The sequence below is a fragment of the Canis lupus genome, chromosome 29 (genome assembly GCF_003254725.2).
Source record: "Canis lupus dingo isolate Sandy chromosome 29, ASM325472v2, whole genome shotgun sequence".
NCBI lineage: Eukaryota > Metazoa > Chordata > Mammalia > Carnivora > Canidae > Canis > Canis lupus.
Genome location: NC_064271.1, coordinates 11,944,407 through 11,967,902, shown reverse-complemented (window position 1 = coordinate 11,967,902; position 23,496 = coordinate 11,944,407). Strand labels below are relative to the sequence as shown.

The 23,496-nt window shown below is 38.7% G+C and overlaps 1 protein-coding gene across 1 annotated transcript in view; it reads right to left on the bottom strand.

Moving 5' to 3' along the window:
- The window catches only part of CLVS1 (clavesin 1), a 175,058-nt gene that overhangs the window by 28,152 nt on the left and 123,410 nt on the right, over positions 1–23,496 (bottom strand). Inside the window, exons 4-5 of the mRNA XM_025477825.3 lie at positions 5,702–5,812; positions 1,139–1,374 (exon numbers count right to left, since the gene is read on the bottom strand). Coding sequence (XP_025333610.1) covers positions 1,139–1,374; positions 5,702–5,812 — 347 coding nt within the window. The remainder of the gene's footprint in view (positions 1–1,138; positions 1,375–5,701; positions 5,813–23,496) is intronic.

Below are 23,496 nucleotides of genomic sequence, written 5' to 3'. Positions count from 1 at the left end.
GCTCAGTGAAAGGGAAAAAAGGGGAAAGGAGAAAAAATGAATGAGAAATATCAGGGAGGGAGACAGAACATGAGAGCCTCCTAACTCTGGGAAATGAACAAGGGGTGGTGGAAAGGGAGGTGGGCGGGGGTTGGGGGTGACTGGGTGACAGGTACTGAGGGGGGCACTTGATGGGATGAGCACTGGGTGTTATTCTATATGTTGGCAAATTGAACTCCAATAAAAAAAAAATATATATATATATATATAAAATTTTTTAAAAAGGAGGAATTGGGGTTAGGATTGAGGGTAGTAGCTGAAGGGGATTATAACCTTAAAAATAGGGTTTTAGTTTTTACAATGAGAAAGCACTCATAGGTTCTTTGTATATCAGTTTTTAAAAACCCTCCTTCATGGCACTCCATTACATCCAGCATGCAATATACTTCACACCCAGATGCAACAATCTTTAGAACTTCATTCCACATCCACTTCCATCCCACAACTCTTGAGCACCTGTTTGCCACACCAGAGTTTCCCATCCCTCTGAAGCCTCCATGCCTCTGTCTGTGCCCTCTGCCTAGAATGCCTTCTCCTCCTTTTTAAGCCTGGGTTGTTGATTTTAATCCTTCAGAACCTAGCTCCAATGTCACTCACTTTATAAATAGGTTGACAAAAGTCTTACTTGACAGATTTTTCCTGAGCCATACTTCTCTGTTCTTTTGATGTCTTATTTTCATGTGTGTTTCCAGGGTCTATCAGTGCCTATAGGCAAGTAAATGCTCAATAAATAGTTCTAAATGCATAGATGATAGGAATGTTTCTGGCAAGTTGCTTTTTCAATCCAGGGTATCTCAAAGGCCCAACATTTCATTCTGTGTGTGTTAACTCAGATTCCCTAGAGACTAGCACTGTAATCATGACATGAGTGAGGTCCAGTCTTTGACTCTTTATTTAATACAACAGGGACAAGTCGATTTCTGGGCCAGCCAAGCCCCATTTGCTTTCAATTCTAGTGAAATCAGCTGAGAATGTATTGCAATTTATTTTATTCAAGTTCTGTGCACATAAAGGTCTTCAATTTCTTAACCTACAATGGACCCAAATCAAAAATGCTTATTGACCTCTGACTAAGAGGCTGTGATAACGCGGGTCTTACCTCTTCATTGGCTTGGGTGAGCATTCTCTCTCCAGATTGGAGGATGTGTGTTTCACGTGCATTGCATTGTAGGAAGTGTGAGTATAGTCATTCTCGTCACTGTAGTCTGGACCAAGTAATGTCCGAGCCCAAGTTCCCATGTCATAAGGAGGAAGGGTTCCTCCAAATTCTGAGGGCAAAAATTCAGGGTGGATTAGCTGGTGAAGGCTGTTTAAGTTGTTTCCGTGCAGGAAAATCTGGAAAGGAAAAAATAATTATCAACAAAAAATCCAAAACATACGAGCAACTATTTAGCCTAATACACAATTTAGCAATGACAAATTGGATGCGCTGCTGGTGATCATGGTGTTTAAAGAGGCATTCAATTTTGTGTCTGCAGCTTAATCTTCATAAAATGTTAATTTACTGCTCAGAAAAGGGGCTGAATTAATAGTCCTTAAAAAATGAAGTTTATGAACAAATTGGGTATTATTTGGCCATGGCCCAATTTTACACATATAGTAATCTCCTAATTATCCCTGCTGATAAAAAGGGTAGTGATGTAGACCAAGCAAACTCACAATCATGTTCCACATGCATCCCCACATTATTCTGTGGCTAACACCCCCCTCAAGGGCTTTCCGCCCTCTGTACCTCCTCCATCTCCCCATCCTTTCCAGGCCTTTCCCAAACCTTTTCCTTAATCTTTCTCAGAGACACCTGCACTCTCTGGGTCTCCTCTCTGCTGCCCCCAATTAACTATTATTTGCTGACTTCTAATTCTTCTGATTTGTTCATTTACATCTTACTTGCCCACAGGAAGAAAAGAACACTCAGGAAAAGGGATGATGTTTTCTTACTCTTCTAATACATTCCCAGCTCCCAGGATGATATGGGCACAAGATAAAAACCCCACTGATTCGTAGTGGAACTGAAAACCATGGCCTGAGAACTTAGGAAGATTTTTACAGCCATCTTCCATTTATGGCTGGATTGAGGGCTAACACCCAAATAAGTTTGCATCTTCTAAACACAAAATGGATGGTGATGGAAACTGGCCAAACAGGGGAGAAAACATCCCCAAATTACAATTATTTTTAGACAAATCCACAAAGTGGTTAAGCCATAAGTCAATAATTATGCCATTTCCTACAATTTAGGAATTGACTTCTGAAAATCTATGTAAAGTCCACCTGTGGAATGATATCAGTTCCCACACTTCTTCCTGTTGCAGGCTCAACTCACAGAAGTTATACCCAAGTGAAGGACTAGTGATTATACATACACAGGTATACATATACACACCACTATGCAATGTAAATGTGATTTTAAAAAATACTTAAAAATAGGGGCACCTGGGTGGCTCAGCCAGTTAAGTGTCTGCCTTCAGCTCAGGCCATGATCCTGGGGTCCTGGGATCAAGTCCCATGTGGGCTCCCTGCTCAGCGGAGAGTCTGCTTTTTCCTCTCCCTCTCCACCTCCACCCTACTCATGCTTGCTCACTCTCTCTCAAATAAATAAATAAAATCTTTAAAAATAATAATAATAACAAATATAGTATAATAATATACCATAAAATTGTATCAATTATGCTATATACTATATATTATAATATACTATGTAACAGAAGCATACACTTACTATGTTGTTCCATTGTATTGATTTTAACTTATGATGTAATGCCATCATTTATAAAGGAAAGGAACAAGAAGCTAAATGCTAAAATTCTTCAGAAGAATACTGTAGCACTTCAGAAAACTATATTTTCTGACATTGGATCTCAATTTTAATTAGAATTATTGCTTTTGAAGAAATGTATGTGTTCTGGCTTTTGCAAAGCACCTTTCAGGAGAAACTGTAGTATTTGAAGCATGGAAAAGCTGGAGATAAATATTAGCCCTGGTGTTTAGAGCAAATATTTGTACCCACTTGCCAATACATCCAGTTCTTTTTTTTAAAAAAAAATTTTTTTTCTACTATCAATTTTTTTGTGATATTTATTTCTTCTGTTGCAAGTTTTTATCTAAATTTCAGTTAGTTAACATATAGTGTAATATTAGTTTCCAGAATAGAATTCAGTGATTCATCACTTACATATAACACCCCAGTGCTCATCACAAGCACCCTCCTTGATACCCATCACCCATTTAGCCCATCCCTCACCCCTCTCCCCTCCAGCAACCCTCAGTTTTTCTATAGTTAAGAGTCTGTTTTATGGTTTGCCTCTCTCTTTTTCCCCCATGTTTATCTGTTTTGTTCCTTAAATTCCACATTTGAGTGAATTCATAATGTATGCATCTTTCTCTGATTGACTTATTTGGCTTAGCATAATATACTCCAGCTCCATCCACATCATTATAAATGGCAAGATTTCATTCTTCTTGATGGCTGAGTAATATTCCACTGTATATACTGTGGGACCCAGGAAATTTGACAAAAATCCCCTACCCCTGGACAAGCAGAGCAGGACTAACTCCATTTTGTGCTGCACCTGCCACCTCCTGTATCGCCCCCACATGACCTGCTCATTGCTTAGGGCACTGCCCCACCCTAGTCAAGCCGCTGGGCACACCCTAATCGGAAATCGGCTCAGTGATAGGCCAGTTCAAATGGATACTTTAGGGTAAAATGTAATTCAATCGGCCACCTGTGTGTGGACCGACATGACTGTGCAGCTTTCTGCATATCCCATTGGCCACTGGCCCCTATAAAGCTGCTATGCCTCTTAGTCTCAGGGCCCAAGTCCCTGCTCCGCTGTCGGGTATAGTTGGACCCAAGCTCGAGCTTGTAAATAAACCCTGGTGTGTTTGCATCGGTGTGGGCTCCTCGGTGGTTTCTCGGATTTGCAATCTCGGGCACAACATATACAGAAACCACATCTTCTTTATCCATTCATCAATCAATGGACATTTGGGCTCTTTCCATAATTTAGGTATTGTTGATAATGCTGCTATAAACATTGGGGTGCATGTGTCCCTTTGAATCAGTATTTTAGTAGCCTCTGGTGTAAATACCTAGTAGGGCAATTACTGGGTCTTAAGGTAGTTCTATTCTCAACTTTTTGAGGAACCTCTGTACTGTTTTCCAGAGTGGCTGCACCAGTTTGCATTCTCACTGACAGCCAACATCTCCAGTTTTTAAAGGATAAGCAGTGCTGTGGAAATTTGCCCTCTCTCCTGGGGTGCTGTGGGATGAAAGAACTCAGCAGATAGGAGACTGGACTCTTCACCTATCTGATTCTGTTTGGTGCCCAGAGCTCCAGAAACTCCCTTGTATGGCACAGTAGCAACTATCAACTGCTTTGTGGGAGGAATTTCACTAGCTCTTTTCTGAGTAGAAGATGCAGCCACTGGGAAGCCCCAAGCCATATTGGGAACAGTCTCAGACACTTCTCTGTCCTTAGCACTGCCCCAAGTATTCAACAGATTGCAAAATGCTTCCAAATGTCTCTGCCTCCTTAGGGTGATGAGTTTTAGTTCTCAGTTCCACCTTTGTTAAGGGACAAGAGAATTACCCCTGCCATGCCCTGCTGCAATGTTTCCTGAGGATCTAGAAGTATCTGAGGTTTAGGAGTTAGGGATACCGCATAGTGTATGTGCGGGGGTGGAGGGGCGGACATCATCATTCCCCACTGCGTACTCAGACTCTTCTCCAGCATGGGATCCCCTGGGTATAGGGGCATATGTAACTAACACCCAGATCACTGAGCTGTTGGGTAGTTTGTTGTTGTTGTTAAGAATGATCCTAGTCAGATTCCCTTGAGAGGTGGGACACTTGACCCTGCAGGTAACTGAAATCAGAAAGTTTGAAAGAAAGGCAGCTAAATGGTAAAGAAAATGAGTCACTGAGTCTCTACCACATGAGTAGCATTATACTACCTGCTTGCAGATGTTGCCTCTTTAAATTACCCAACAGCTCAGAGATGTGGGTGTTAGTCTCCCCGTCTTCTAAATGAGGAGATTGAGATTCAGGGAGTGGTGGAACAACGTTCAGTCTCTCAGCTAATCAGAATGCCATGAAAAACCCCGGGCCCTGATGGAAGGTGCTGGCCTCCCAAATGTCATCAGCTGATGCAATTAAGACTTTAAAAGCCTTCTTCCTAAGAGCATTATTATTTCTTGAAGAATGCTTTCCCAGCCTCAAAGGTGATGGAGCTGGCAGCCATGACCCAAGAGCCGTGGGGAAGAAAAACAAATGGTAAACATTCTTCATCACGATAAAACATTTGCAGGACAAAATGCTAGCTATTAAAATATGCCATGAACGGGAAGCTGCTTGACCCATATGTCCCTAGAGCATTTACAGTAAAATGGGCATCTGGTATTTGCATGCCTTCAAAGTTTCCTTTGGTTTGTCACTGGCACTCTGAAAATAACCCCGTTCTACTAAATTATTGATTAAAACCAGGCCATTTGCAAACTCCAGCTGAGGCTCAAACGCTCAGGGAGTGCAGACAAGCAGAGACAGCCCACAGTGCAAAATAAGGAGAGAAGGAGACAGAAAGGGAGGGAAAGGAGGCAGAGAGGTGGAGAGGAGGGTAGGGTCTTTGTTCCTCCACACACCCCCATTGGGTGTTTTCATTACCCGCTTCCTGGTCTTGTCTTTAAGGAATGGCTTGATGAGCGTGTACAGGGCATGGATGTACCAGGGTTGGTTGACAAAATGGACTCCTCCGAAGCGGGCAGGAAAGCTGTCCTGGGGCAGAAAGAGAGAAATGCACACTGGTTAGCATATGTTCCAGATTGGATTGGACCCACACGACCGTAACACCGAGGAGAACAGTTTCTTCTCTTTGATTGAAGCACTAGCTAATAGTAAGAAAGCAAGCAAGCATGCAACCTTCCCAGCTGTTAATGTTTCCTCTATTCCCCTTGCCTCCTTCCAACCCCCCTTTGACTCCATTACTTAAAAATTGTGCGTAGGTGCCATCTCTGTCTTTCCCAAGTCACAATAATATGACCTTTGACGTGACTCAGGAGGGTGCATGACCCAGATAGTGAGGGAGTCGGAATTCATCCACGTGTCAGGTAACCAAAGTGTCAGTTCTCACAAGGCCTGAGCGTGTACTCACTCTTCTACCCTCATAATCTGCCCGCCAGCTACAACCATCTCTGCTGGCATCATCATGACAGCAGCTGAACTTTCTGGGCATAGGAAGGGAGGAGAAATTGATTTCAAAGGATCTGAAGAGATGGAGCTCTCTCTATCTCTTTGCTGGTGAAAATTCTAGAGCTAGTTCCCTCTTTCATCCTGGGACCCACACAGTAGGGTCCAGGGAAGAGACACTTGATTGATGGGCTAGCTGGTTTCCCTAACTAAGGAAATTGTGCTTCCTTTTCTGCAGATCAATATATTTTGTATATATCAGAAAATGAGAGCATCTTTCAAATGCTTCCAATTTTAGAATCCAGATCAGGGCACAAGCTCAGTTTTTAGAAAAACCGAGAAGCTGTTCTCTATGCTAATTATCCACAAAATAAGAGCCCTGGACCATGAAGTCTGAGCTAGTCCCACAGCAACAGGACTCGAATTCTTGATGGAGGGCTTCCACAGATTGCGTTGCATTCATCTTGGTTAATGGAATTAAAAACGAAGGAACACCTAATGCAATTTGAATTGCCAAGTGTGCTGCCAATCAATTTCATTGCAACAAACATCTTTATAAAATGTAAGCAAGAAGAGATGAAAGCAGAAGGCGCCTAGCTGCCTGAGCTAACAGTTCAGGCAGCAGGCTGATCCCTGAGGGTGTATGAAATGCCTTGCCTGGCTCTTTTTTAGTAACAAGGCAAGAGGGTTATTAATTTTTTTTCAGAGCCCTGTGAGTCTACAGGATCCCTGGCCATCTTCCATCCTAAGACCTAGTTACCAATATAAGTACATGAACTATACATAAGGACTGACATTTTAAACTTAAAAATGATTTTTGCCTCTATCTAGACATTTTACAGACTACAAAGGAATTGCATATTTTGAAGATAAACCAGATAATTTGATTAAAAGTCCTTGTTTGGGCAGCCTGGGTGGCTCAGTGGTTTAGCACCAGGGCATGATCCTGGAGACCTGGGATCCAGTCCCACGTCGGGCTTCCTGCATGGAGCCTGCTTCTCTCTCTGCCTGTGTCTCAGCCTCTCTCTCTCTGTGTCTCTCATGAATGAATAAATAAAATCTTAAAAAAAAGTCCTTGTTTTGGAGAGTATATATTTTTTATTTTATTTATTTTATTTTAAAAAACCTAATGAAACCCCTAGGTAAGGGTAGAGAGGCTGTTTATACTAGTTTGTACATGTGTCATAATCTCTCACCATTCCAAATCTGATTTTAGATACATTAAAGTTTTTGATAAGGCTATCTTTTCTCTTTTAGGTAGTTTAGGATCTAAAAATTCTTCAATGCCTTTAAAAAAAAAAAAGATCATTCCCCAAAGTTTTTCCTCAACATAAGTGCTAAACACTAACCTCACTCTTTTTGGTCCTTTTGAACTTTTTATTCAGAAATATAACTCATTTTTCCCCACTAAGTGTGGGTTCTGAAGGACTCTAGAAGAAGATATGAGTACTATAAAGGGTTTATCTATAAAGCCAGGGCTTTACTATCCCTTTCTAACAGAACCAATAACAGGGTTGTTATTTCTATTGAGAGCCTATTGTGTTATACATTTCTAGGTTAGTAAAGTGGAAAAAAACTCGAAATAATACTCTAGAGACAGTAGGTAGAATCTCAAAGAAAATATTAGCCTTTTAAAAATGTCTTGAGACTGTTAGTTTTAGTCTATGGAAAACTCAATCATCAAAGACATCAGAACTGCTTCTATTTGCGTCAGGGAGGTTGAGAGAAAAGACACAGGGCTGAGACCCAGTCAGTTCTCTCTAGGTTGGCCCTGGTTTCCAGTCTGCCAGCTTGAAGGCATGGGATTTTATTGATCTCATCCAGGTCAGCCAGCAACTAAGTACGGATACACGCATGTAAAATCCTGTGCCTCAGAGGTCTGGGTTTGGGCCAGAGTAGAAACAAGGTCACTTTTCTTCAGGTCTCTCTAAAAAATTCAAATGAAAAGCACTCTTGTCTAATAAAGACAACGTGCAAATGTTCTGGTATTCTCAAATGAGTCTGCCCATACTATTAATAATGGAGTGTGTGTGTGTGTGTGTGTGTGTGTGTGTGTGTGTGTGTTACAAGGGAAAGATGAAGGAAGGAAAAATTAGCAAACACAACCCTCTTAAAAGCAATGGCAGCATGGGTGGTGGTGTTGCCTGGTATCATTAGCGGGGGGGGGGGGGGGGGGGAAGCAAACCGCAGATAAAGTGGAGATGTCTCCTAAGACCCCGAGGGGTTCACTACCCTATGGAAATGCATTTCTTAGTGGCTAGAGCAGACCCATCTCAAGATGGCAGGCCAGGATTCAATGACAGTGTAACACACTATTAGAATTTTTGGTCACTAGGGAGTATGTGCTAGAATATACCCTAGGTTCAAAATAAATAAATAAAAATAAATAAATAAATAAATAAATAAATAAATAAATAAATAAATAAAATATACCCTAGGTTCAAGAAAATGATGTTAATTTCTGTATGTTTCATGCATCTGCCAATAAAAAAAAAACATTTACTTCAAATTGTAAACATACAAATCATAAAATTTGTCCCTGAGGTTATTTTCCTACAACAAAAATAATACCTGTTCTAGAAAAATCAAAAATAGATTTAAAAATTTTTGGAAAAACTATAAAATTGAAAAATATGAGAAAGAAAAAAGAAAAATCATGTGTATTCCCACTGCTGAAGAGATACTCCTGCTATTTTCTATCATTCAGGATAAACTACATTATATTATAATAGCACACAACCCCTGCTTTTTATCATTTAAAACTATAAAGATTTATTTCTTTATATAAAGAAATATATAATATATATATTATATATATTATATATTTATATATTATATATATAAATATAAATATATATATTTCTTTCATTCTATTCACACAGAATAGAATGTCCTTGGTGGGTTGGCAGGGAGCCATGCTTGATTTGCTCTCAGCCAGAGATGCAGCCTCCCCCATCTGGAACAGTGCTTCTTGCCATAGCTAAAAGAATCACATCTTAGCTCTTAAGTTAGGCCACCAGAAAGTGACATGCTTCATCTGTCATATGTTACATACCAATCACGTGCCTGACCTCAAAGGGGTCAGTAAGTGGGATCCTACCATGTGCCTAAGTAGAGAAAAGACCAAAAGTGCAGATGGATAGCACTAAGGTCATCCAAGCACTGTTTCCTTCTTCCCTTCCTCTCCTTTCCCTTCATTTACTTCTTTTTCTTCCTTCTTTCCTTTCCAAATGGGATAACGTTTTTAAAATTGGGCTTAGTAAGTATTCCTTGATGGCCTGTTTGATGCTGGTGATACAGTAGCAAAAAATACAGATATGGCATTTACAGGGTAGTGGGGACACAGACAATGGCAATCAAGTAATGATTTGTTTAGTGTCTTTAATTCTTCACTAAAACATCAGTGCATACCTTGCAGTTCTTCAGTTCAGAACATAATTATGATGGCAAGCACATCTTCCAAATTAGTCCTTCAGGCATTCTACTCCACATACAAAGAGTGTTACCTCTAAATCCCTGCTACCTGGAATACTGGCTTAACAACTGACCTATAAATCTGAGCTCCACTCACTCATGTCCAGGATTCCCTTTTTGCTCTCTGAATATTCAGAGTAAGGCTATTCTCATCCATGTACCATGTTCTCCTATTATGAGATAGCTATTAAAGCATCTAAGGTGTTATTAAGATAAGGATCTGATATCGAGGATGTGAAAAGTAGAATAACACTGATTTAAGATAAATGGAGGGTGAGCCTGTGACCAAGAGAGTGATGGAGTAATAAGAAATAGGTCTGAGCATACAGGGAAAATAGTTTTTAAAGGAACTGGGAAAGTCAGTTGATGGGGATAAACTCAAGTATGAAAAGGAAGGGGATGGAGAAAATTCTATTGTACATAAATCTAACAGAATAAATATTGAAGATGGGCCTTTCGTGTGGAGAATTAGAGGCTAAACCAGAGACATATAGAATCATGGATGTAGCCAGACCCTTTCAGAGTAGTACAAGGTACCTGGACGTACCTGGACAGAAGGAACAACTGTTGAACTCAGAATTGCAGCTAATTAAAGAATCAGGGTCAGCTTCCTGGAAAAAAACTGTTATTGCCCTGATTGTCACTAACCAAAAGAGATGTGCCCTGTAGGAACTGCAGAGCTGCCAAAACCTTCCTGAGATATCACGATGCAGTGGCTAATCACCAGGTGTTCATTTGTGCCAGCATTCAGATGTTATTACTAAGTAGCATTCAGTCACCCATATGCCAATAATGAGGATATACTCCTCTTCCCCATTGGGATGCTGTCAGCAGAATGGACAATCAGAACTTTTGACTGTTTACCAAGTGGTAATGAAACCACTGACACTTCATGAGTGAGACCATGCAGGAGGCCAGAACTCCTATCCCTGCCCAGTTATAATGAGGAGGTCCTTTTCTTTGGGTATCAGCAGAAGTCGAATGAGGAACCTGGATATCCACTTCCACCTGGCACACCCCAATTTCCTGCCAGAGTGGTATCTCTACTGCCCCCGCCCCCCAAATCAACTAAAACTAAAGGTTTGCATAAGATCCAGAATTTCATAACACAATGCAGAACTGTCCAAGTTGAATTAAAAAAATCACTCTTCATATCAAGAACTAGAAAAATCCCAAACTAATGAAAAATGAGGCCTACACCAAATGCCAGAGATGTTAGTATTAATTGAAAAAGATTTTAAATTATTCAACATAAAAAATGCTTCAACAAACAATTATAAACATGCTTGACACAAAAGAGAAGAATAGAAAAACTCAGAAAAGAAATAGGAAGTGTTAGCAAAGAAATATAAAATATAAAGGAGAACCACAATTAAATTAGGCACTGAAAAATAAAATAACCAAAAGAAGAAGAAGTAGTTGAAATTCAGCAGATGGGCTCAACAGCAGAATGGAAGGGATGGAGGAAAGGGTCAGTGAACTGAAAGAACAAAAAAAACTACTCAATCTTAACAATAGAAAGAAAACAGACCTTAAAGAAAGCAGACTCTTAGGGACCTGTGGGTCTATAATAAAAGATCTACCATTTGTGATATCAGAGTCCTAAACAAATAGGAGTAAGAGGACAAAGCTGGAAAAGAACTCAAAGAAAGAATGACTGAAAACTTCCAAAATATAACAAAGAGACATAAACCTACAGACATAAACCTAAGCAAACACCAAACAGTATGAATTCAAATAAATTGATGCCAATACACATCATAACTATATTTTTGAAAACTAAAGTCAGAATATTGAGGGTAGCCAGAGAAAAACAGTATCTTGCTTATAGCAGAAAACCAAATGAAATGACAGTGGATTTCTCATTAGAAACCATCGACACCAGATGGAAGTGGCATGATATTCTTTAGGTGCTGAATGCAAAGAACTATAAACCTAGAATTCTATACCCAATGAAAACAGCCTCAGGAACATGGGGGAAATCAAGAAATTCTCAGGTGAAGGAAAACCAAGCAAACTTGATGATAGCAGACCTATCCTAAAAGAATGGTTTAAGAAAGTACTCTTCAACAGAAAGGAAATGATGTAAAAACCTTGGGTCAACAGGAAGGAAGGAAGAAAGAACACAAAACAACCAAATATACAGGTAAATATGATAGGCTTTTCTTCTCTTCTAAAGTTTTCTAAATTGAAGGAAAAATCATGACCCCGTCTAACATGGTTCAAAATGTATGTAGGGGAAATATTTAAAACAATTGTAAGTTAGGGAGGAAAAAGGATATAAAAGAAAATAAAATTTCTATAGTTCACTTGATAAAATATTGACATCAATAGGCAGATGTTATAAATGTATCATACTATATCTAGAGCAAAGCTATGCAATGAGATATACTCAATAACACCACAGATAAATAAAAATAGAATACTAGCAAAAGTATAAGTAACCCAGTGAAAGGAGAAAAAGAGAAAATAGAAAGCAAGACAGAGAACAAACAGAAAAAGATATAGTAAAATGGTAGACTTAAGTGCTAACAAAATCAATAACTCATTTAAATGAAAACATCAATTAAAAGATTGGCAGAGTGAATTAGAAAACATGCTGTGTGTGTGTGTGTGTGTGTGTATGTGTGTCTGTATAAGCTGTCTATAAGAAACTCACTTCAAATATAGCAATATAGGCTGCAACATATATGAAGTAAACACTGATAGAACTGAAAGAAGAAATAGACAAATCCACAAATACTGGCAAATTCAACATCTCTCTTTCGACAATTGATAGACTTTTAGACAGAAAGTCATTAAGCATATAAAAGAATTCAATAATGCCATTAATAAATAGAATCTAATTGATATGTGTAAATATCACATTCTGTCCATTATCAGCAGGATACACTGACTTTTTAAGTAACCATAGAACATATATCAGGACAGACCCACTGAGATATAAAAAAAACCTCAACAATCTTAAAAGAAGTGAAACCATACAGAGTATATTCTCTGTCCATATGGAATTGAACGGGAAATTAATAACAGAAAGATAATAGGAAGATTTCCAAGCACTTGGAAACTGAAGAACATATGTTTAAATAATTCATGGATGGGTCAAAGAAGAAGTCTCAAGGGAAATTTATAAATGCATGAAACTGAAGGGAAATGAAAATACAATGTATCAAAACTTGTGAAACACAGCTAAAGCAGTGCTGACAGGGAAATTTATAGCACTAAATACATATATACAAAAAGGAAAAATCTTGAATCAATAAATTAAAGCCCCCACCTAAGACTGTAGAAAGATAAGAGCAAACTAAAGCCAAATCAAGAAGAAGAAAGGACATAATAAAGAGCAGAAATCAATTGCATTGAAAATAGAAAAAAATAAAATCAATGAAACAAATTCCTTAGAGACACTATCCCTAACGCCCTCCCAGCTTGAAAGTGTATAATGGGTCACTCCTCATGAACCCAGTATAACTCTTTCAGCCCATGGATCCTGTCACCATGCTATAAGAAAACCACCTTTTTGCACCAAAAGTGCCTCAAGAATTCTTTCTTGGCCATCGGCTTCAAACCCCAACATCTTTCCTACATCGCTATGATCAAGTGGGGTTTATCCTCAGGATGGTTCAGTATTTAAAAATCAATTAATTGAGTGATTAACTATGTTTTATAGTTTCTGTATTTGATACCTTGACATGTGGGGACATGTGGGGACTTCCTGATGAGGAAGGAACTGCCTCTTGTTTGATTCTTAGAGAAAGCAAATGACTCCTCAGGGAGCACTCCTTTCATATGCAAACTAACCAATCCGGGACCCACACCCACAACTGCCTCCTTTATCAGACTCTTAAACTCTGGGCCACTATTTCTCTCCCCTAATCACCCACAGGGTCAGGTACCAACCAACTGGAGACAGCTTCTAGACCCAAGAGCCTACTGAAATTATTCAAAGTAGCCTAAATCCTAAACCTGCTTAGCTTCCTTTCCCTGCTTTGCCCATTTATCCCCATGAAAATCACAATTAAGACTCTTGCCCAAGTTTTCTCCTCACTCCCTATGTCTCCTGACTAACCATCAGCCTTCCTCCTGTGCCCCTCCCATCATGGTAGGCCATGCCCCTGTTTCTGGGGATCTGTGAATAGAACAAATGTCTTCTTTCATGACAGTCATTTCCATGTTTGTGTGTTTTACCTATACCTGATTAAAACAAATTCCAGGTACCTTTATAACATTCATCCATTCTTTTAACAGGCCAAAGAAGAAAAAAATTACGTGATTATATCAAGTGATGTAGAAAAAGAATTTGACAAAATTCAACACTCATTCATGATCAAAACTCTTGGAAAAATAGAACTTTGTTTATAGATAACATGATTATTTACATAGAAAATCCCAAGGTGGGACGCCTGGGTGGCTCAGCAGTTGAGCATCTGCCTTTGGCTCAGGCGTGATCCCAGGGTCCTGGGATCCAGTCCCGCATCAGGCTTTCTGCAGGGAGACTGCATCTCCCTCTGACTATGTCTTTGCCTCTCTCTGTGTTTCTTATGAACAAATAAATAAAATCTTTAAAAAAAAGAAAAAGAAAATCCTACGGAATCTACTTAAAAAAAAAACAAAAACCAACACTCCTACAACTAATGAGTTCATTAACACTGCAAGATACAAAATAAACATACTAAGAATCAATTGTATTTCCATGTACTAACAATTAAAGACACCAAAATTTAAAAATGCATTACTATTTATAAATGCTCCAAAAATTAAATACTTAACTGTAAATCTAACAAAACATATCTGGGATTCATATGCTGAAAATTACACAATGCTGATGAAAGAAGTCAAAGATTTAAATAAATGAAGAGACATATTATATTGTGATTTGAAAGAAAACATACTAAATATGTCAATTCCCCTCAAATTGATAGATCTATCTACAGTATCTATCAAAAGCCGAGGGAGATTTTTTTCTATATACATCAATAGAAATATCCTAAAATTTACATGAAAAGGCATAGTCCCTAGAATAGTTAAAACAATTTTGAAAAGAAGAATAAAGTGGGAGAAATCATTCTACCAAATTCAAGGCTTATTATAGCTGAGATAATCAAGACTGTGTGGTATTGGGGGAGTGAAAAATGCATGGATCAATGAAGCAGAATAGAGAACTCAGAATAGATCCACACAAATATGCCCAACTGATTTTTGACAAAAGTACAAAAGCATTTCAATGGAGGAAGAAAGCTTTTCAACAAATAGCGCTGGAGCAACTAGATTTCCATAGGCAAAATAAATGAACCTGACTTAAACCACATACCTCATACTCAAAATTAACTCAAAACAGTTCATGGACCTAAATTTAAAACATAAAACTATACAGTTTTAGAAAAAAATGTTGGAGACAATCTTTAGGATCTCAAACTAGACAGTTTTTAGACTTAATTGCAAAAGCATAATCCATAAAATCAAAAGAATAATAAATTGGATATTGTTAAAATTTAAAGCTCTGGTTCTATAAAAGTTCATGTGAAATGGTTGAATAGAGAAGCTAAGAGTGGGACAAAATATTTGCAAACCACTTATCTCACAAAGGAATAATATCTAGTATATATAATAAAGGTCTCAATCTCAACAGTAAAAAGGTAAACATTCCACTTAGAATGCAGACAAAAGACATGAAGGGACATTTGACCCAAGGAAACATACAGATGTCAAATAAGCACATGAAAAGATGTTCCATATCATTAACCATTATTAAAATGCAAAATTAAAATCACAATGAGATATCACACTATAAACCTATTAGAATGTCTTTAAAAAATGAAAACACGAAATGTTGGTGAGGATGTGGAGAAACTAGATCACTCCCACATTGCTCGTGGGAATGTAAAATGGTATGGTCTCTCTTCAAAACACTTTGGGAGTTTTCTGAAACACTAAATATACGACTACATATGACCTAGCAATTGCACTCCAGAGCATTTATCCCAGAAAAATAAAAACTGGGTATTTATAGCAGGTTTATTTGTAATAGTCCCAAAATGGAAAAGGCCTAGATCTCCTCCAATGAGTGAATGGTTAAACAAGTTGGTACATTCATACTGTGGAACACTACTAAGCAAGTAAAAGAAACAATTACTGATATACACAACAATCTGGATAAATCTCTGGAGAATTTTGCTAAGTGAAAAAAGCCCATTGCAAAAGGTTTCATACTGTATGATTCCATTTATGTAACATTCTTGAAATTACAAAATTATAGAAACAACAGATTAGTAGTTACCAGGGGTTAAGGAATGGATGAGGGTTGAGACGTGTGGGTGTGGCTATAAAGGGGTAACATGAACAATCCTTGCGGAGATGAAAATGTTCTGTATCGTGACTGTATCAATGTCAATGTCCTGGATGTGATATTGCTGTACAGTTTTGTAAGACATCACTAGTGGGACAGACTACATAAAGACTCTATGGGATCTCCCTGTATTATCTCTTACAACTGCATATGAATCTACAATCATTTCAAAATGAAGATTAAAGAACATGATTATTATGACTATTTCAAAACTCCCTGAAGTGGAGGTAGCCAGTCCTTTTTAAAGTAAAGTAGAAGCGCTTCTAAGGATGATCTTCTCTGCTTTACATGAAATGTTAAACCAAAAAATGCCAAAGTAAATTATAAGGTACAAGGTACATTGCAGGACATTCTAAGGGGCTCTTCTTGATTTTCTTTGGGAGTCTTGGGTAGTGTTCAGTGATTTTTGCAATCCACTAGGAATGTATTTTTTAATGCGCTCTTCGTTTGCACTTCATTTTCACAAAGGCACTATTCAAGCATCACTCAGTGCCGTTTCTTGAGTTTGATTGGGATTTAGGAGCAATATGACAGAGACAAAACTATTTCCTCTCTCTTTCTTTGACAATCAGATACAGATGTTCCTGGTGGCAGCTGGCCGAGTTTCCCCGCTGGATAATGAAGCACTTACTAGTGCCATTTTCTAAGATTTGTAATGCCTGCAGGCGAACATACTTCACAATGGGGCTCAAAACACATCTGACCTCAAAATCACATTGCTCTGCGAAGCCTGGGGGACTTTGCTCACAACAACTGCCCTCTCAAACTCTCAACTTTCTCACCTCTTCTGCTGCCCTTAAGTGAGGAGTATAACAGGGCCACTTTAATTCACAAATATGTGAACTCCACCCATCTATTAAGATTCCTCTGAAAATCAAATGCAAAGAAGAAAAAGGAAAGGATGAGCACATGAACTATCCCTCAGACCTTCTGCGCAGCTCTGAGTGTTTTTCAGGGCCTTGGCAGGTGGCATCCGTTCATTCATATAACCGCATGTATGTAGCTTTGCAGGCAGCTTAAAAACACACGCATGAAGTTCGGCTTTATCTATTCAGTTTATGCATGTCCTACTAATGACACCCATTTCCCACATCAAAGCAGACAGATAAAAACATTTTCAGCAGCATAAATGGGCTTCACTGATGCAAGAGAGCCTTCTAAAAATGCTATATTTCATGCTGATGGGTTTTTATTATACCACGTGGTAGTCATTAGTGTGAAAGTCACATATCCACCTATTTGTGAGGAAATGGAGAGCTCATGCCATAGCAGTTACACACCAAGTGCTTTATATATCAGTAGCAAGCATGAGAGAGGAGAGAATGTGCTTATTAGCAAGGCAGCTGGGCTATGGATTTTCTTCCAATATATGCTCCTAGAAATCATTGTTGACTTCTGAGGGGCTATACTGACCTGGTTTTCTCTTAAGGTTAGAAAAGGCCTGGATTTTTTTAATGCAAGTTTAAAACAGGACAAGCCAGAGGATACAGGTTTGTCTGCAGATCCTGGAACAAATTGGCAATTCTCCTCACCATAATAAGTGAAGCTGGCCTTCAAACCAGCCTGGCCAGCAGATCAAGCTCAGAACCTTCCCTAGCTGCAACCTAAGCAATATTCCTTGATGATCTCTTCTATATTCAATTCTGTTCAATAGTTGAACAAGCAGTTATTGGGCTCCTCTTATGAGTAACATGCAGGGGGTCAGGGATATAGGAGACACACTCCTTGTCTTTAGCCAGTTTATGGTCCAGTGGGAGAGACAGGGAAATTACAATGCTTTTAGGGGGAGACCCAGAATTCAGAGCTAAGGTTCTGTGTTCTTGCTTAAAGCAGAACTAATAAACAGCTCAGGTAGTCAGAGGTGAAGATCAGGGGAAGCCTGGATGTCCTACAGAGACCAATACAAAAGCTTTACATAAAAGAGGTAACAGAAAATTTATGTGACTATGTTTGATAGTCTTCAAGACCTTATTTGCCACTAGGAGTCCCTACATTTTGCTTAGCATCACTATGCTCTAAGAATAAGCTTCAGATGATCTCTCTTTTAAAAAACATAAAAACATGAGAGAAGGGGGCAGCCCGGGTGGCACAGCGGTTTAGCGCCGCCTGCAGCCTAGGGCGTGATCCTGGAGACCCTGGATGAGTAAGTCAGGCTCTCTGCATGGTGCCTGCTTCTCCCTCTACCTGTGTCTCTGCCTCTCTCTCTCTCTCTCTGTGTCTCTATGAATAAATAAATAAATAATCTTAAAAAAAAAAACATGAGAGAAGGAAGGACGGAAGGAGGGAAGGAAGGAAGGAAAACAACTCAAAAATTGTCCCGTGGTGCATATCTGTCAAATTTTTGCCAAGATAACAGAAAATGTGGCTGTAAATTTAAGGACTATCTTGATTACATTGGTATCACCCCATTCCTGGTAGGAAAGCCTTTAGTAACAAGAAAACCAAGAAAATCCCAACTGCTTTTTAAACTTTCTACTTAATAGAGCTCCACATAGGATAGGAGAACTGCATCCTCCTTTGGCTCTGGCAATCTCATTGCTGGCCCAGCAAGATGAGCAAAGAGGTGACTATGACTGCTGCCAGAAGGAAGGAAGGAGTAGAATGCAAAACCATCCAGCATGGTCACTCTTAAATCTGCAAGAGCTGAACTCAAGCAATGGAAACTTAATTTGCCAAAAAAAATCACTTCCATCTTCTCTAACCACAGTGACCTTTAAAAGGGTTTATATCTGACTATTAAATAGCAAATACATGTGGAAGTATTTCATCTTCAAGTTTCCCTCAGGGTCCCTAAGTAGTAAACAGATGATTGTTGTTCGTTATTTAAAAGCCAATTCATGGAGAAACCTAGGTTGCTTGAATCATTGATTTGCACAGGAAATCAGTGCCAGAAGAAAGAGTATTCTTCATATGATTCAACCTGCCATTTAGTGCTTAAACTCAGAAAATCATGGTGTCTCTTAGGGAAAGAAGCAGGGTGGAAATGACACCAGAATCATTCAAAGCAAAGTTTTCGTCTAATGGTAAGCCTTTAACCACCCAAATGTCTTTGGTTTGTAACTAAGGTTGTAATAAGCAAGGATAATAAAATGTTAAAGTCTTAATAAGTATAATTTAGGAGAAAACATTAAAGTCAATAAGGGTTATTTAATGGCTAAGAATTGGGCATTTAGTATCTAACAGGAGTTTTATATGTGTTAACTCATATAATATGACAATATTTTGTAGGTATTATATATGTATTATATTATCTATTATAGTATACCAATTTTATAAATGAGGAAGCGTAGCCTTACTTACAGTAGTTAAATACTTGGCCAAGATCTCCCATCAAGTTAGCAATTGAACAACCTTGAATCCAGACCTGTCCATTCTTATGGTCAAAGCTTTTGTCTCTTTACTATAGGCTTGTTTAAACTCTTTACATCAGTACAATTTTGACTGTTGACTATCTTCATGTGGGTTTTAAGAAATGCATATGCTTACTAATTCAGATGAAATTGATTAATCAGATCAGTAAGATTAGTTGTTGTTACTAAACCAAAATGAAAAATATCTTTAAAAGGACTGTAGAAGTTTTAAAAAAATGAACCTGAACATCCTCATATTAGTCTTATTGGAGAACATTGTGCTTTTTATAGCATAGATATGTTCATCTTAACATGGCCATATTCTGCAGGAGATATGAGTCAGCTGAAAATTTTCTTGTACTGGTGCACATTTCATTTTCCAAACTCCTAATACACATCACTTCTCCATATCAAAAACCACCAGTAACACCTGTCAGAATAACTAAAATAAAAAACACAAGAAACAACAAGTGTTGATGAAGATGTGGAGAAAAAGGAACGTTCTTACACTGTTAGTGGGAATGCAAACTGGTATGGCCTCTCTAGAAAACCGAATGGAGTTTCCTCAAAAAGTTAAAAAAAGAACTACCCTATGATCTAGTAATCACATTACTGGCTATTTACTGAAAAAATACAAAAACAGTAATTCAAAGGGATACATGCACCCTGATATTTATTGCAGCATTATTTACAATAGCCAAATTATGTAAGCAGCCCAAGTGTCCATCGATTGCTGAATGGATATAGAAGATGTAATATATATAATGGAATATTATTTAGCCATAAAAAGACGAAAATCTTATCATTTGCAATGACATGGATGGAGCTAGAAAGTAAGAGAAATAAGTTAGAGAAAGAAAGATACCAGTTGATTTCAACCACATGTGGAATTTAAGAAACAAAACAAACAAGCAAGGGAAAAGAGGGAGAGACAAACCAAGAAATAGACTCTTAACTATCATGAACAAACTTTTACCAGAGGGGAGGTGGGTGGGGGAATGAGGGAAATAGATGATGGGAATTGAGAGGTACTCTTGTCCTGATAAGCACCAGGTGATGTATCAAGTGTTAAATCACTACATTGTACATTTGAAACTAATACAACACTATGCTAACTATACTGGAATTAATATTAAAATTTTAAAAACTGCCAATAATACATTTCCAAAATAAACAGTAGAGAGGGTTCTATCAGGACAGACTTAGAGAATTTATAAAATTTGTGGTACTGCTTCTTTCTCTTTCTAATGGAGTTGGTACAGCTCATCAATACCTTGGTCTCCTCTCCCCAGGATCCCAGCTAAACTGCATTTCCCAGCCCCCTGTTACAAGGTGATACATAGGACTACGTTCTGGAGAAGCGAATGTAGCCAAAAGTAAGATCCACCACTTCCAGACCCAAACATAAAATAGACAGGAATCTTGTATGTTTTTTTTTTTTCTCTTCTCCTTGTGGCTAGAAGTGAGGGACTCTGATCTTCTAGAAGATAGGGGAACCCCACAGTGCAGGAAGCCCCAAACAATGAGCCACTTATTGGAGGTGAGATCCAAGCCCAGTTAGGGCTGCCTAACTGGGAGCAATAGTAGAGGATTCTGTAGGAGTGAGAAAAAAAACAAAAACAAAAACTTTCATTATGTTACTAAAATTAAACACAGCATAGCTTATCCTGCCCTGATGAGCTCCGACATCAACAATGAAAGGCCGGGATCTGGGCTATGGACATGACTTAGGAGTTACCAGCTTGTAGATGATACTTAAAACTGTGAAAATATTTTCACAATTGGCAGAGCATTCAATGGTGTCAAACTCTTCTGGGAGGCCAAGTAAGATGAAAGCTGAGAAATGTCCCTTGAATGTGATGATGTGAAGGTCCCTGCCTTTAAGGAGCTTCCCTTCTACCTGGGAGGGAGACAGAGATAATCACCACCACCACAATAAAAGCTAGAAGGTGCTCTATTGGAAAATAAACTGGGAAGAAGGCTGGGGGATGTTTAGGAGGGTACTTGAATTTTCAAAAGTTGGTCAGAAAAAGTCACTCTGAGAAAGTAACCTGTGAGTAAAGCCCAAGAGCTATGTGGGAAGCCAGCCAAGTGGTTGCCTGGGGCTAGTATTTCAGGCAAAAAGAACAAGAGTAAAAATCCAATGGTGGGAGCATCTCCTCCACCTCTAAAGAAAAGGTTCAACCAAACCAGCATTTCCCAAAGTAAGCACAGCAGAATATTAATTCTGAAAGGTCTCCCCATACAAAACAGGATTCCAACTTAAACACTGCAGACTCAGCCTTCTCTTGGGAAATAAACGAACACATCTGTCTATTTAATTGAAGCCCTTGAAAAAGTCTGGTAGCAAAGAAACCGGTTGAACTGTGTTTAACTCATGGGTTCCCATGCGTTCTACACCATAGGACCTTTTTTGGGGGGAGTTTATCTATTAGCCAAACTAATATTCTAGCAAATCCACAAGGGGAAATTCTGGACTTAACTGTGTATGTCAGAAAACAATGCACTTCAGGTGTTAGACCTGTGAGGTTTGAGTCGGCGGTGTGACAGTTTAAATATTGCCAGATACTATTTTTAAACAAATCTTTTGTGAAATCATATAGTTGTCGGGAGCAAGCATGTGATTTTGAGAAATTATTTTGTTTCCTTTTTTAAAGTTAGAACTGTATTTTAGTCATTTGGAAATCTGTCCTATTCCTATTTCAGCCAGCTTGCTCCTGGTCTTTAGAAAGAGGGCCCACTGATTTCTGGGTGTAAGACCAGAAAACCGAGTTTCCTCCAGAGGAAGCTGTTTTTCCACTCCCATTCTTTGATCTCCATCTTAGGAAAGAACTGCACCATCCATTAGAATCTAAATGCACAGAGATTGTCTGAGATTAGGATAGAGCATAATCTTTCCTTTAAATGCGAGAACCTTTAGCACAGATTTGGTATCATCTTGAGAGCAGGATGCTGCCGGTAGCAGAGCCATAGAGACGGCTGGCAGGTCACTATGACCCGGGAGCCTGGAGGAGAGCCAGGCTGGACCTGAACAAAGAGTCCTATTGAGTCCACGATGCATTTTGTACATGCGGAAAACACTGCCTTTTACTGCCAAAATAGGAGTTGGCTGCCTTGCTGAGTGAAAGACAAAAACATGCTTTGAACTTAGAGGGTAAGAAAAGTGACCTTGAGGGGGATTTTACTTGCCTTTCTTTGAAAAACTATCTCATACACCTCTTCTTTTCGCTCATCTGTCTGTCACGCTGAATAGGGCCTATATTGACTTGTAACCACTTTAATTCCATTGCTCAAAGAAAATTCTCCCTAAATCACGCCACAGTTATCTATTTTTTTTTTAATTTTTATTTATTTATGATAGTCATACAGAGAGAGAGAGAGAGAGAGGCAGAGACACAGGCAGAGGGAGAAGCAGGCTCCATGCACCGGGAGCCCGATGTGGGATTCGATCCCGGGTCGCCAGGATCGCGCCCTGGGCCAAAGGCAGGCGCTAAACCGCTGCGCCACCCAGGGATCCCCACGCCACAGTTATCTAAATGATTCCATGAAATTTAATGTTTGATTTCAGCATCTTTATAGATCTGATGCATTCATATAGTCATGATTCACACGGGCATCTTTTATCAAAAGGGTTTTGATAAATATATAGACTTTACAACTGTCTTTATACATTTATTTACATATTGCTTTGGCCCGAGTGCTGTTTCAAGGGCTCAACTTGGAAAGTACAATCGGCTCCTTAAGAATTATTGACCATTATAAATATTTGAGTAATTCTTTTTCATGGAAAGAGCACTTACATTGATAGTTAAAAAAAAATGATAGAAACGACTCCAAAGAGAAAAGCTCATCAGTAAGAACTCGTTAAATTTAAATTCTACTGTTTGTGCTTCTCACTTAGCTACAGGAATCTTCTAGAATTTAACAACCAAGTAATCGAAGATTATTACTAATAAAATTAGATGTTTTCTATTAGAATTTACCATCACAGTATAATATGCCTTGGGAAAGGTGGTTTTCCTGTTTTTTATTAGCAACACAAATTCTTATAAGTGTTTTCTCTCTTAGACTAGCAAGAAACTCTAAACTTATTGAAAGATTTC